This window comes from Zootoca vivipara, chromosome 10 (assembly GCF_963506605.1).
Source record: "Zootoca vivipara chromosome 10, rZooViv1.1, whole genome shotgun sequence".
NCBI classification, from domain to species: Eukaryota; Metazoa; Chordata; class Lepidosauria; order Squamata; family Lacertidae; genus Zootoca; species Zootoca vivipara.
The window spans coordinates 5,841,304-5,856,578 of record NC_083285.1 but is presented as its reverse complement, the minus strand read 5'-3'; the positions used below and the strand labels follow the sequence as shown (position 1 = coordinate 5,856,578).

At 42.0% G+C, this 15,275-nt stretch overlaps 2 protein-coding genes across 4 annotated transcripts in view; one reads left to right on the top strand and one right to left on the bottom strand.

The window, feature by feature from the left end:
- CCDC146 (coiled-coil domain containing 146) overlaps positions 1 to 4,834 on the top strand; it is a 60,086-nt gene extending 55,252 nt beyond the window's left edge. The window contains exons 17-20 of the mRNA XM_035126590.2: positions 1,020 to 1,148; positions 1,789 to 1,926; positions 2,698 to 2,946; positions 4,631 to 4,834. Coding sequence (XP_034982481.1) covers positions 1,020 to 1,148; positions 1,789 to 1,926; positions 2,698 to 2,946; positions 4,631 to 4,834 — 720 coding nt within the window. The remainder of the gene's footprint in view (positions 1 to 1,019; positions 1,149 to 1,788; positions 1,927 to 2,697; positions 2,947 to 4,630) is intronic.
- The window catches only part of GSAP (gamma-secretase activating protein), a 62,629-nt gene that overhangs the window by 8,284 nt on the left and 39,070 nt on the right, over positions 1 to 15,275 (bottom strand). For 2 of the 3 annotated variants that reach the window (XM_035126593.2, XM_035126595.2), the window contains 3 exons: positions 10,793 to 10,854; positions 8,856 to 8,960; positions 8,499 to 8,592 (listed from right to left, as the gene is read on the bottom strand). In XM_035126593.2, the coding sequence (XP_034982484.1) occupies positions 8,499 to 8,592; positions 8,856 to 8,960; positions 10,793 to 10,854 (261 nt within the window). Of the gene's footprint in view, positions 1 to 5,407; positions 7,942 to 8,498; positions 8,593 to 8,855; positions 8,961 to 10,792; positions 10,855 to 15,275 lie in introns of those variants that run through there. The other variant, XM_035126594.2, reaches the window with a different exon arrangement.

Genomic DNA, 15,275 nt, shown 5'->3' with positions numbered 1-15,275 from the left:
TTGAGTTCACATTTAAAGGCAAACGTTCCTAAATTCACACTTTCCAAAATAATACACAAACCAAATCACAGCCAGCATTTGAAATTCACATTTCTCTGAATTTTGCAATGCAAAGTAATGGTGCATAAAACTGTATACAGTAGTGAAAGTAACCTACAAAAATGCATTATATCAGGGGAAATTGCTTTGCAAAAATGTGCATTGTAAGATAAATTTGCATTAAAATGCTGGGCTTTAAAAAATAAATTGCTAACTGATGTGGGAATGTGGAGAACTGAATTTAAGAGTGGAAAAACTAGAAACTGAGAGAAATCAAAATGGTGGGATTTGTCCATCCCTCATCCCTACTTGTACAGCAATGCCTCATGGTAGATTGTATAAAGAAAGGGGTACATTTTATATAGTGCTGAGCTGCCTATATGAGTGCTCAAGGGAACACTACCCACATCCTGTTATTTATGATATACGGTGGTGGCTTTGTTTTTTTAAAAAAATATTTTCATTTCAGAACACACATTCTGCTGTTCTGGTGTTGATTAACAAGCATTTCTCAGTTTCCAGAAATTTCACAATCTAATCCAAGTTTTAATGCGTTAGATTATAATGTGTTAGAGAATGTGTAATTCGGAGGGGCAGCTTTACCTTGTCTTTGTGCATCAAAGCGCCCCCCCCCCATTTTAAAAGTTCTTTTAGTGTATTAAAAAAACCCAAACCTTCCTTTTTCCTGTGATGCAACTTGACTTCTGAGAACAGGAAGGACTGGATGGTTCAGCTTTGTAATAAAAACAGAGAACTCCACAGAGTGAATCACCTGCTGATTGTCCATTTCAGATCAGCAGATGTTTCTATTCCGCAGAATAGGGTTGTGTGTGTGTGTGTGTGTGTGTGTGGAAATGCAAGTATAACCGTGCTGAGTTTGGTTTCCCTTGAATATAGATATAGATAGATAACAATTATGTGTGTGGGGTGTGTGTGTGTGTGCTTATTAAGTTACCAGGCCTGATTCTCTCTCTCTCTAGTTTTCGCAATGCAAGGACAAGATTAAAAGCCTGGAAAAATTGTTTATAGACCCCAGTGGACAAAACAGAACAAGAGCACTGCCAGGGAAGGACCTCACTCTAGAAGAGTTGTACCACAAAATAGATGAGGTAATAACATCATTTGTATGTCCATGAGACTATTGGGGACAAGTGACCATGTTTCACTGTTAACTTGAGGTTGATTGAGAAGGGACATCTTAGAGCAGAACCAGACAATGTGAAAAACAGGAGGTTTCTGCTAAAAACAGCATCCTCATGTTGCCATCTCCCCAGTGCGCTCTATGTAGAAACACTTATTCTGTGTCCTGAAATTGTCACAAGTCCTTTACCCCACCCTGCCTCCCAGTGATGTTGAACACCGATGGAGATATGAGCAGCATCACTTATGCCAAGTGACTTGGAATATTGTGGAGGGTGGAGGCAAGAACTCGCCTGAGGAAGTTGTTTTCAGTGGGATGCCACGACCTTTATAATAACTGCCTATTGTTTGATTTATTTTATTAAAATTATATACTATCCTTCATCCAAGGAGTTTTATCACGGGGAGTTTACAGTCAGAAGAGCAAATTGAATTTTTAATTCAGATAATTAAAACCCATGAAATTCTCCTGAACCTCTGCCAACCAACCCTGAAACATTCATTGTTTTTTAGAATATATAATGCATAATCAACTATATAAAGTGGATTTTTGTAGACTTTGCCCCTAATGATTAATTGTATACATTAATGAATCTGCTTGCACTATAGTTAGAAATAAAGTTGACACAAAAAGAAGAGAAATTGCTTGAGAAGGACTTTATCTTTGAGCAAGTTGTCCGGCTGACAGACAAAATACAGGCCAAGGCTGAAAACGGCAAGGAGGACACATTAATATTGGCAAAGAAGGTAAAGTCATCCACTATCCAGTTTAGATACAGATATCTACACATTTCAGCATGTCTGTTGGGTGCTTAAATGGGTTACATTTTCTTATTCCAAAATCCAGGTGATTTAACCTCCAATGACTTCTATCTTATTCCTAAGAAATTCGATGAACACAGAATTGTGAGCTGCATATATTGATTTCAATAGATTGAGATTGAAATTGCAACATTAACTCGCATCCAGTTGCAATATGAACAAAATTCAAATCCACATCCTTGTACACATTCTGGTGCGGCTAGATTTGCGTAAATACCTTGAGTTGTAAAGGAGTCCTAGTATAAAATTATTTCTCTAGAGAAAAGTGTGGCCCGATATTATTTTTTGCCAGATTGTGCCTAAGCACACAGAAGGGTTAACAAAGCAATCTTATATATACAGAAGGAGAAAACATGGTTTGTTTGTTTTTGGCCAGGGCAGAAAGTTGGAGTGACAGACTTTCCGGGCCCCTCCCCTGGTCAGCTATTGGTTTTTTTAAATGTTTTTATAGGAGGGGAAATAAATGTGCAACTCTAGGGCTGACATAGCTTGTTGGCTTTCCTGGGGACATGTTAGAGTAGCTGGGGACCTTTGGATCAAACAGCTGATTTGCAGGGCACCTGCTATTTTCAGGTGCCCTGCAGATGAGACAGCATCAGGGCTTCCTGGCATATCCATGAGGAGTCTCCCACCCTCAGAGAAGGAAGCTGCTTTGGGGGACTGGGTATATCATTGTGCTTTTGCTGCTCATTTCAGATGAATGGACTACAAGAGAAAATAAAAAGTACAACCCAAAAGATGATGGCTCTTATTGCAGAGTTGTCTATGAAACAAGCACATGCCATTAAGCTGCAGCAAGAAATGAGAGACAAAGAACAGTTTTTAATGACCATCACCTCCAGGTTGGAAAAAGGTCTCCCGCTTCCTAAGGAGGTAGAGACTGAGTGGTTAAAGGTGTTGCGTGATGAAGAAGTGTATAAGGCAGCAATGGAAGCCAAAGCAAAAGTGAGTTTCTGCCGGGATACTGCTCTTTGCAAGCTCATTTTGTGTTTTCTTCAATGTGGATTTAAGAATCCTTTGACATGGACTTCTAGGTGGTAGTCAAAGGCCTATGTTCCATTGGTAGCACCATTCTGACAGAATCTCTACTTGACTGCATCTCGTAGCCCTTCAGATCCTTAAGCAGCTCATCAGATATCCCACTTTAGGCAAGGGACCTAAGAGATCGTTTGATGTTTCTATAGCTCAGGTTTATCATTTAAAGTAATTGTTATAGACAGTGCAGAACTCCCAACTTTTTTGACTGACTGACAACCTTAAGTTCTTGAACTTCTTTCAGGAGGCCAAAAAGTTTCATAGAATCATAGAATTGTAGAGTCAGAAGGGACCACAAGGGTCATCTAGTCCAACCCCCTGCAATGCAGGAATTTTTTGCCCAAGGTGGGGCTTGAACCCACGACCCTGAGATTAAGAGACTCCTGCTCTACTGTTGAACTTTTTCTAGGGAGCTTCCGAAAACACAGGGCTCGTTGCCTCCCTTAACGAGCTACTTTTGGAAGAGAAGCAAAGCACCAAAAACGTGCAACACGCCAACTCACAATCCACCCCAATTCCTCCACCCAGAAAACGTGCTTTCTGTCCACAACACCAGGATGATGATGGACACAGAGTCCGCCCGAACACTCTGGAGAGATGCCAGAACTAAGTTCTGGAGTGTTCAGGCTGAAAAAATGCTCTGTTCATAGCATCTCAGTAATAAGAGAATAGTGAGGAGAGAGCCCAAGTGCTGTTGAAACTGGCAACTCAAAGTATAAGTTGTGGAGTGAGACTACAGCCAGATATATTGTCTCAGAAGAACAATCTGGTGGCATTTTAGAATTTCTACTCCCCTCATCTGCTAGGACAGCCATGGAAGGCAGCTGTAGAACTTAGCTTATCAGCCTTGATATTCATATTATCATCATTGCAGAACCCATATATCAGAGCCGTGGCACTAGATAGGCTCCTTTACTGAAGCGTGGGGCCAGGCTAGACATAATGTAGATTTGTGATAAGGACAGGTACTGTATTGACAATCTTTTTCCTCTGCAGTACTAACAGTAGCTTAGAGGAAGGTGACAAATTAGGTTGGAGAAAACAATGCAGTGGGAAAGGGCTAAGCTATCCCCTCCCCATTCAATTCAGCAGCCAAAACAAAGAATGGCCAAAACAATGAAAAAATGCACAATAATACAACCTGCTTGATATCCTTGATATCTTATCTATCTGTGCTCTTGTCTACAATAATTCTACTACTGAAGCACACTAAAGTGCAAAATTTTATTCCATGTGAACCAAAACACAGAAATCCTCCCAAAATTCACACTTCTCCAAATTTTGCAATTCAGCCAAATAATGTGTATGAAAATACATTAGGGAAAATAGCCTGGTAAAATGTGTATATGGGGGGTGGCGGCACTTAATTGCTGATTAATTTTCATAAGGACTTTGATTAAGAAACAACAAAAAATGATAGTGTGAATTGTGGAGAACTAAACTGCAGATGGGAAAAATGAGAAACCGAAAAATGACAGATTTGCTTATCCCTGGTTCACACTAATGTCCTGGTTCTTTTGAACCATATAGCACTCATAACAGCTGTTTTAATTAATAGCCTGCATTTAACCAGTTAAAAATTCTGTTTTTACAGCGTGCTACAGAAGAGGAACAATATTCCTTACCAACTTCTGTATTCACTACAGCCGAGCAACGTCCCAATGCCTACATCCCAGATGATGAAAATGTTCTCCCTCTGCCACGGCCCTATGGCGCACTGGCTCCTTTCAAACCAGGCGAGCCTAGTTCAAATCTGAGGCATGTAAGGAAGCCAATTGTGAAGCCAATTGAAATCTAAAGAGACAGAACCTTGCAGAAGTTATAATTCAGGGTCTACTCTTATGTTCAGAGTCAGGACTCCCCACAATGTTATTAATAGGGCATAACAGACCCCAGAGTGTTGTTGACAAACATTCCCTAGTGTCACACAACACTTAATGAAATGAATGGTGTTGTACAGTAGGGGTTGGCAAATTGTACCCCCTTTAAGTATTTTATTTATTTAAAAACTATAAAGCAGATTTCCCCATATGTTTGTGTTGCAAAAAAATCTATATTTTAAATAACCACAAGTAGTAAATTAAACCTAGATAGTCATCAATACAAAGCTCCTATCACCTTTATGCAGTTATTATCCAAACATTTAAGGCAGCATTTTGAAATGTTTGGAGGCTGCCAAGTAGTTTGGTAGCTTTATCTCCCATACTTTATACAATCAGTTATTAACATTTACTATCTGTGCCTTCTTGTTTTCTGCAGATGTATGAAGTACTCTTTCAATGCACAAATAAAAGTAACTGTGAAATAAAATGAGGTGGTTGTGCTTATTTAAATTTGTGATTACATTCCTTCCTCTTAAAAGGCAAAGAAGATGGCTTGGTAACTTTAAACATCTGCATTATAGTAGCAAGGAAGTATTGCCACAAAAATAGGAAAGGAGTAAATTACTGCACTTATATAAGCAAAAACCGATATGTTTTCTAGTGAGGGTGTGCACCAACCACAATAATCTGTTTGGCACTTTGTAAAGCAAACTACCTTAGTTGGAGGCGATTTATTGGTTGACTGATTTAATGGGTCCACCCAAGCCTACTTCATTTACCTTCCCCCATTCACTATTTTGGGGGTGGTTGTAAAAATATTTCACTTAACCCCCCACCCCAAATGTTTCGCCAGCAATCGGTCAGAAGATTGCAGACACGAGAGAGGTGTCCCTGCCTGAGTAACAAAGCTGCTGATTTGTGTAGACAAGTAAGACGACAAAGGCCTGCTGTGCTGGGCACTTAAAAGCTTGACCTGTAAACTCACAATACATTGCTCCTACTTTCCTCTCCCCATTCTGGCATTATCTTCAAGCTTGGAAGAGACAAGCTATTGCTCTTGAAAACCTGCATCCTGCCGAGACCTGGAGGATTAGAGTGTGTTGTCAATTACAAACTAAACCTGCCAGCCATTAAGGAGATCCCCCAAATGAAGGCTGGTCCTTTAGGGCAAAGGAGACCCTGTTCCCCTCCCCAACTTCAGCCAGCCCTGGCTGCATGTCTTCTTACAGACAACCAATCCAGAAGGTGACACAGCTGTCAGCTTCCTCTTCCCGAGCCTCAGGGTTGGCATTTTAGACCTCAGGAGGGAGGAGGGAGGGGAGAAAGTAGCACCAGTTGCCTCTGCCTCTCAGTGTCTCTGACTCCAGCTACAGTTGTCCTCTCTACCTTCCAGTCCAGCCACCCTCTTCAGATGCTGGCGCTTAAGCTAGAGACTTAAGTTGCAATTTTTCAACGTCGTTCCCCCTCCCCCTCCTCCATCCTGGTTAAACTTTGAGACACAGTTTCACTTTTCTACAGCTTTTTTTAAATGTCTGGATTTCTGAGCCAGACAAGACAGGCATTCCCACTTACATGCTCACCTTGAAAAAGCCCCCCCCCAATCTCTTTTAAGTAACCTGCATTGCCTTATCTGTACAATATTTTGCACTCCCCCACTTTCTAGATCTGAATCCCACACATATTTTAATCCTGTTGCACAGTATGTGACTAATTTCAGTGGGACTACTCTTGAGTATGAAATAATGGGCTTAGGTAGACCATGACATAGTTGGGTACCACCCATTAGGCTTATATAGCAAAACAGTTATCTGTTTAAAATGATGCTCTGGTTAAAAAGACTTCAATACACAGCACTCTGATGGAATCAATTTCAGCTGCAGTTTTCCCACAATTAATTATAGTTCCATCCTACTGGAATAGGACATTCAAATATGCAGAGTCTGACTTAAATTTGTGGAAGAAGTCTTTGTCCACTATAAGTCAAATACTTAGATAACAGGGTGTTTTTTGTTTTGCTTTTTGTTTGTACCGTAGCTGCAAGGAAAATGCCAAGTTTTCCCTTTTCTCACGAGGAAGCCTATTCAGCATAAGGGAATTTCCCTTAAAAAAAGGGATAACTTGGCAGCTATGGACATCAGTTTAATGGTATGCCAGCATGCAGGAAACTGAAAATGTTTCTGATTGGAATCCAACTTTTCTAACGCTGTTACTGTTCACAGCTAAGAAAACAAAGATGCCTAGAGCTTTACAAAAATAGGTGAGAAGCAAGAGCGAGATGCATGACTTTTTTGACAGCAACTATTTCTTTTTGGACTGACACTTAATCTACATCTATCAGCAAGAGACACATTCCCGTCCTACTGATTTAAATGCAAATCGCCTCTCACATCAATATCAACAAGCTTTAATAATGGTTAACTTAAAAGTGGATCCTACCCACTGATTGCTAAGGGGGAATACAGATATAAATATGCCCCAGTTGAAATTTAGTTGCCTTGCAGAAGTTTCATGTGATTGTAGCAAAATAAACAAAAGAAAGATGACAATTTACATAAGCAAGGACATATTAAGTTTCAAATTTTTACATTTATTCCCATTATTTACAGAGAGCTATTTTATTCATACTTCCCAAGTTCATAAATGGATCTCTTCTACATCAGTGTACAACAGCTGCCGATTTCTTTTTGATCTGTTAAACAGTATAGTTACCCCATAGTCAGAATTTATTTGCCAGAATCTGAACTGGAATAGCAGGCAAATTGAGCATAAGTTTGTAATTCTGACCTGAAAGTCACCGCGTTTGGGGCACAGCAACTTTGGCATGTATCCCATTACTAATAAGTAGTGACAATGAAAGAGTCACTATGCTGAACTCACTCTCAGTAGTCAGCAGAAGTTTCAGTATTTCTCCTGAATCAGTCCATGTCACTAACAGACATAGCAAGGCTGAGATGCAGCCGAGGTAATAAGGTCGCTTTCGTTAAGTTTCACTAAAGACCTAAGAGCAGAGTCGTGTGCTTCAGTGCCAACTCTTCCACACATCTTGCATTCATGTTATCCTGTGCCATGGAAGTCATCCATCCTAGGAAGGATCACAAAGGGCGTGAATTTGAGAGGCTTATTGTTAATGCTGGTGGATACAAATGCAGCAAAAGCACAATTAGTTTTTTAGCACTCCTTAAAAAAAACACCTCATGTCACACGGCTGGCATATGGGAATCTCATCGCATGCAGTGCAATGGTTGCTTCTCACGGCAGCAGACACAAAAGAGGAAGGTGAGGTTCTGTAAGTAACCAGTGTGCTGTGGAAGGAGCTTCTCAGCAGCCACAGTCTGAAATGTGTGAGGTGCATCAGGCACTGATGAATTTTATAAAGCGTTTAACAAGCGTGCCACAGTTTTGTTGCTTACCTGCTTTTCCGGTGTATTTATATGTAACCAACATTCAATAAAAATGTGGTTTTTTGGGGGAAGGATAATTTTGCCACTAATTAGCATTAAGGAAGCTGCAAGTTGGGCTTCATAATTCTATCTTCCAGCAAGGTGCATGTGAACCCCAGAACAACATGGCAATAGCAAGATGTGATGCATTTTTAAACAATCAAGGAACTTGGGTAGAAAAGTGCAGGAGTTTACTTACCTTGACTCTCCACCTCTGCCAGCATATTGACCAAGTAGTTAAGCGGCAGAAACTCTATTTGAGGTGTCGAACTCTCCATAACTAGCATACTGTACTGTGAAGGAAAATGCATTTTAAGTATGAATAACAGTAAAGCCCTTTAACTTCTAAGACTCAATTTATCCAGATCCCCCTCATCTCTGTTCCCCGCTTTCCTGCTATGCCACTTAGACTCAGACACTCCTGTCTTCCAAACTTCTGATCTGGTGTTCCAGTGCCACTCAAGCGAATGGAGGTTTGCAAATTTCCATGTGGAAATTTCCAGGTGGACAAGAATCACAACAACTTCAAGTTGAGGTTTAATCCCAAGGTACTTACCTGTTTACTGCTGAGTTTCTCAAGCGAGAGTTTAACATAGTTCCTTGCAATAGTGTTGGTGCTTATAGGGTGATTCCAGAGTTGACTAACCTTACGACCAATCGCCTATAATACAAAATAAAATAAGGTTAGATATCCAAAGGGCAATGCAGCATTGATCTGTTCCTTTTTGGATGATGATTAATTTACATTGTAAAGGTAAAGGGACCCCTGACCATTAGGTCCAGTCGTGACCGACTCTGGGGTTGCGCGCTCATCTCGCATTATTGGCCGAGGGAGCCGGCGTATAGCTTCCAGGTCATGTGGCCAGCATGACAAAGCCACTTCTGGCGAACCAGAGCGGCACACGGAAACGCCGTTTACCTTCCCTCTGTAGCGGTTCCTATTTATCTACTTGCATTTTGACGTGCTTTCGAACTGCTAGGTTGGCAGGAGTTGGGACCGAGCAACGGGAGCTCACCCCGTCACAGGGATTCGAACCGCTGACCTTCTGATCAGCAAGCCCTAGGCTCAGTGGTTTAACCCACAGTGCCACCTGGGTCCTACAATTTACATTGTAGTCCAGTCCTAAACCACATCTACTCAGATATGAGTCACACCAAGTTCAATGGTGTTTACTCCTAAGTAACTGGGGTTAGGACTGCAGCCTTATTCTGCCCAAATAATAATTATTAATAAACAATAACAGCATAAGCCACTATTTCAGATGTAGGCTTCATGACAGCCATCTTCAAATGTCTAAAGGGCTGTCACGTGGAAGATGGAGCAAGCTTGTTTTCTCCTGATCGGGAGGGTAGGACATGAACCAGTCAAATCAAGTTACAGTACAAGAAATGTAGCTCTAATAGCAAATGACATGCTTTCTCCACCATAGTGAAAATCCTGCTTGTACAATGTGGTCAACAGCATTCTTTAGACTCCAGAATTCTTCAGCTAGTACCCAAAAGGTCAAATGCAGCCTAGCAGGGGGTCTGCAATGGTCTGCTTCCTTCACACAAAGCTCTGCCCTGTTAATGCCAGGTAGCTGCATTGTTACTTTTTGTATAATGCTTCTTCCCTACCAATTCCCCAATGAAATCATCAGGACAACTGAATCAAGAGGCAAGTGTCAAAAAGGGACAAAAGATTAATGTTCCTAATAAACTACATGCAACAAAAGAGGCAAAGTAACATTAGTTCTGGCTCCAAACTTAAATTAAAGTGTAATTGAAGAGTTCTGACCCTAAGTTTCATAAGGACTTGAGATGCAACACGGCAGCCCCCGAAGGAATGCCATTCAGTGGACTCCTTCCACTCCCTAAAACAAAATGTAGCAAAGACAGAACCAGCTTTGTTTTGGCCATGCAGCCAAATAAAGAACCCCTTTCTGTAAGGAAGTTCAATTAGCCCTTCTTGTTTCTTGAAATAGACATGGCAGCCTATAGAAAGGAATGCAAAACTACAAGCCCAACTTCAGACAGCATACAAAAGCTACAAGGCTGACTGACGGCTGAGCACTAAGAGCCACCGGAGAGAAGCAAAGTGGTCACAATCTCCTCTTGGTTGTCCACACTAAATCTTGGCTTGACTTGTGTTCAAATGAAGATCCTGTCTCACTGCCTCTGCAGAAGTGAACCAATGGCCAGAGACAATACTGCCTGGCTTTCAGTCCATGCCATTTAAAAACATTCCCCGTGTTAAAAGCTAATGACCAGGAGTCAATGTTGTTTTCTCACTGCCTTATAGCAGTAAGATGCCAACCTAAGCCATGATAAGCTTTTGACACACATTCCACAAGTGGCCATTTTACAGTTATTCAAAACATTCTCCTCTAAGCCCCACTTCCCAAATTGGTGTTGACCTTTTAATGGAATAAAAGAAGTACAGCTGACTTCATCCATAACACGTATGTTCCCCACAAACAGATTTAATACAAAACAAATAATTCACACAGTTACCTCAGGAAGCCTTATGAGGATACTCAGTTTGAGCTTTTCGTTCTTTTCGGTGTTGTCCAGCTCTAAAAACAAAAGGATACGAGAAAAGGAAAGGAAAAAGGTCACTGACTATACAAATCCTCATTCAGCTACATTTACTCCAAGTGGCACTATCTTAAAAAGTTAATCGCCCGTATGCAAGCTTTTCCTTTCTTTTTTATAGCCACTCTTACACAAATGGAAGCGGGCAAGAAGGGCTGAGCTGCAATTGCCATGGCTGCCTTCCATTTGCTGCACAGAAACCACATATGCCGCTGAGAAAAAGTGAAATAGAGCGGAACCTCGGTTTTCGAGCGTCTCGGAAGCCAAACATTTCGGTTTTCAAACGCCGAAAACCCAGAAGTGAATGCTTCTGTTTTTTAACACACCTCAAAAGTCAAACAGCTTCCGAGGCGCGTTTCTCCATTCTCTCAATGAAATTTGGCGGCTGCCCATTGCGCCTTGGTTGTCAAACATTACGGAAGTCGAACGTTTTTCCAGAATGGATTACGTTTGACAACCAAGGTACCACTGTAATGTTTTCATTTCCTTTTGAAGGAATATTGTATGAAAAAATACAACGTCTGAATAATATAACGTCTCTGAAAAAGAAGTCGAAACAAAGCCATTTCCCTTCTTCCTGGGGCATTTGTGGTTTCGGATCACAGCACATGAGGTGCAGCAATGGTGGACCAGCTGCCACTTTGCCTTTTTGGCTTCAGTAAGACGCGGGTGGCGCTGTGGTCTAAACCACTGAGCCTAGGATTGGCTGATCAAAAGGTCGGCAGTTCAAATCCCTGCAATGGGGTGAGCTCCCGTTGCTCGGTCCCAACTCCTGCCAACCTAGCAGTTCGAAAGCACATCAAAGTGCAAGTAGATAAATAGATACTGCTCCAGCGGGAAGGTAAACGGCGTTTCCATGCACTGCTCTGGTTCACCAGAAGTGGCTTTGTCATGCTGGCCACATGACCCAGAAGCTGTATGCTGGCTCCCTTAGCCAATAAAGCGAGATGAGCGCCGCAACCCCAGAGTCATCCGCGACTGGACCTAATGGTCAGGGTCCCTTTACCTTTAAGGTTTAAAAAATGCTGAGTGAGCACCAGTCGCCACCTCACCTCAGTACAGATCCCCCTCCCACCACCCAAAGGGAATCATGTTGTGCCTCCTTGTTATTTTGAACTGTATTTCATTCAATTGAGAGGGATAATGATGTGATAAATGGAGGTAATTGAAGAGAATTTGATTTTGGAGGAGGATCAGGACAGGAAATTAATTGTGGGTAATGGGGTAATTAATTGAACTGATCTGGACGACATGTGAAGATATTATCTGGTGATTAGGACAGAAAATTAACTAGCTTGCCTTTCATGAAATAGAGTTCTAGTAATTGTTTCGCAATATGCATATATGCATATAAATTAGCATATACAAATTTCATACAATGTTGTGCCTGTGGGCTTTAGATCACTTTAGCATTTTTGCACCTCCCTGTTACCTGCCCACCCAGATACATTTCAGTACAATCATTCAATATCACCACATAAAACTAGAAAAATGGGGCCACAGATAATAAACTAAGTCCCAGTGGTGGGCACATCCCACACAGTCATGAGGAAAATAAGAAGTCCACTTCAACAGTTCTCCCTTTGTCTATCACTCAAGGGGGATCCCACCAAACCAGACTTACCCTCTACCCTGTTGGAGGAACTGGACATAGAGGAAGATATATATTTCCTACCTGAGAACAAATCACCCCATCTGTAAGGTAAGCTAACAGGTGCATGGTCAGCTAAGCCAGCTGCTATGGCAACGGCCCAGTGCCACCTATCTAAGTGATCGAGGCACATCAGTGGGTCTGGGGTCTTGTGCTGCAGTGTTGGAATCAGTCTTGTGAAGTGGGTGAGTCTGACTAGAAGCATGAGTCGGTACGTGTATGTTATGTCTTGAAGTGCTGGAACAACAGAGATACTTTGTACTTGTATATACAGTATCTGTATCTGTAGCTACAAAGCCTACAGGCTGTATTACTGAAGCCTTATCTTCTGCAGCAGTAAACTATTTTGGACCTTAAGATGCCTCTGTGTGCTGACTGGAACTGGGGGAAATGGAAACATCCACTACGTGTCTCTCTCACTTCAGATTCCCAACATATCAGGCCATCACCAGGCCCGTCCTAGCCATAGAGGCTAGTGGCGCGGAGAACCACGCGCTGGGCGCTGGAAGGGTGCCAAGTGAGTGCAGGGTTCTGGCGATCTGGCCAGGACTGCGCTCCTTCTCCGAGATCTCCGCGCTGTGCCTCCTTCTCATTTCCCCAGCGCTGGGTTCCGCTCAGTCGAGCTTTGCCACCAGCGCGCGCACAGCGCCCAAGCAGCTCTTGCTGGTCCCGCGGTGCGCGCGCTGGTGGCGAAGCTTGACTGAGCGGAACCCAGCGCTGGGGAAACGAGAAGGAGGTGCAGCGCGGAGTCCTTGGAGGTGGCCTCCCGCTGCTGCCACGGTCCGCTTGGCACTCCCGGGCCCTTGGAGAGGTGCTGGAGGGACCTAGCGCCAGGGCGCTGGGTGGGCTTAAGACGGCCCTGGCCGTCACCATTGCTGAGGCTTAGAGACCTGTCTCCCACAGCACCTGGCTTACAACAGCCTATACTGTATCAATATCAATATCCTGACTGAGAGTATGTATCCCTTTGGTGTCAGCCTCTTTGGTGATGACACCGCCAGCCATAGCAGAGCCTTATTTTTTGCAACCAGCCCTTCCCTGCTTAGTCCTCTGTAGGACTGCTCCCAGTGGGGAAAGTGGGGTGAGGCAGGCTCTGGACCCCACCTGTATATAGCATTCACTCAGCAGGTGATAATTACAGCTATCATATAAAAGTAGCGAGAAATAATGTGACTTGCATTATGAACACACATAGACATATTTCACTCAATAAGACTTTCGGAATGAAAAGAGGGTTAAAAATGACACATACAACCAAGAATTCTAAATAATAAATATAAAAGAGACCATCAAACTTGCACGTTTTTTCCTTCATGGAAATTAACCAATTAATTTTATCCAAGTAGGGGAAGCACATTAACAGAAGCAGAACTCCTACAAGGCATTAAATCTCCCTCCTAGCTTGGGCAATCGAACCACGAGGGTATCATGGCTGATTGTATCAAATGCCGCTGAAAAATCAAAGAAAAGCAACAGCATCGCATTCCTTTGTCTGTCTCCCAATGCAGGTCTTCCTTCATACAGGGCAGCCAAGTCAGTCTCTGTACCAAAGCCAGGCGTCCAATTGAAATTATCCAGAAAACTGGTTTCATCCCAGAGTATTTGGAGCTTTAGCTACAAAGAACTAGAGCTTAGCTTTTCAAAAGGGTGGAAACCAAAACAAACAGAACACCCAAGTCTGTGCCACAAATAAAGCAGATTTATATAGAAAACTGGTCCGGATTTTCATGTAGTGTCATGCTGGCGAAAGAATGCCACCCACTTCTTTAAGAAAAGATGGCCTTGAATTGCACTGAGGACAGTATGAAGAATGTGTCTTAATGCTGGTTTTGTTAATGCATATTCATATCCAAATGTATATTTGTACTTTGCTATCAACCCTGTCCCTCTCAAAACAGCTTGTAAGCAAGACAACTTATGAAACCAACATTTTAAATCTCAGTTACCCTAGCACACAATCTAAGTAAGTTTGAGCCAATATGCTCTCAAATATAATTTTAATGTAATTGCGTGAGTGCATATTAGCATGAATTCAAGAACACAGGATTTTACAATAGCCTTTCTAATATATAACCCTATTTGTGCATTGCTAGTAAAACAATACTTTCGAGTTAAGTGGCTGGGACCATTTTTTAAAATACAGCTACAAGAAAAAGTTAAATAAAGAAGAAAAACAATGTCCAGTTACATTGAAACAACTGTTTTTAAATGCCAAGCACAGTTGACACTGAAAAAGGACATTTGCTCTCCCTGTAGTGTGTAGTTGCAAAAACATGTACTGCAACCTATTGGCTGTGCATTTCTCCAGCAGCAACCCATAATGTTTAAGGGGAAAACACATGATGTAATCCCATGATGTCACACATGTCCTTAACAACAAATTACAGAAAGAAGAGGGTGCTGTTTTGATCATCATCACATACAGGTCTGGTCTGATGCAAACACTTTAAGTATGATGACCAGAATAATAAAACATAAAGCTTTTAAAAACTGGAATATTTGCTCTTTCTACAAATCATAACATCCCTTTATCATGGCAAAACACAACCATTAACGAGAGTGAATTTCTTCAGGAGAGAATTTTGTTAACCAAACTACTTCAAAGTCCTAATGAGGAACCAAAACATCAGTCCCTCCAGGCCGTTTCACAGTTTAGAAGCCCACGCTTTCAAGGCGGAACAGACAATTAGTTCAGTCAACTTAGATGCTTCATGGTTGTCGGAATCATGGCCTCCTCCCCTAATAAATACC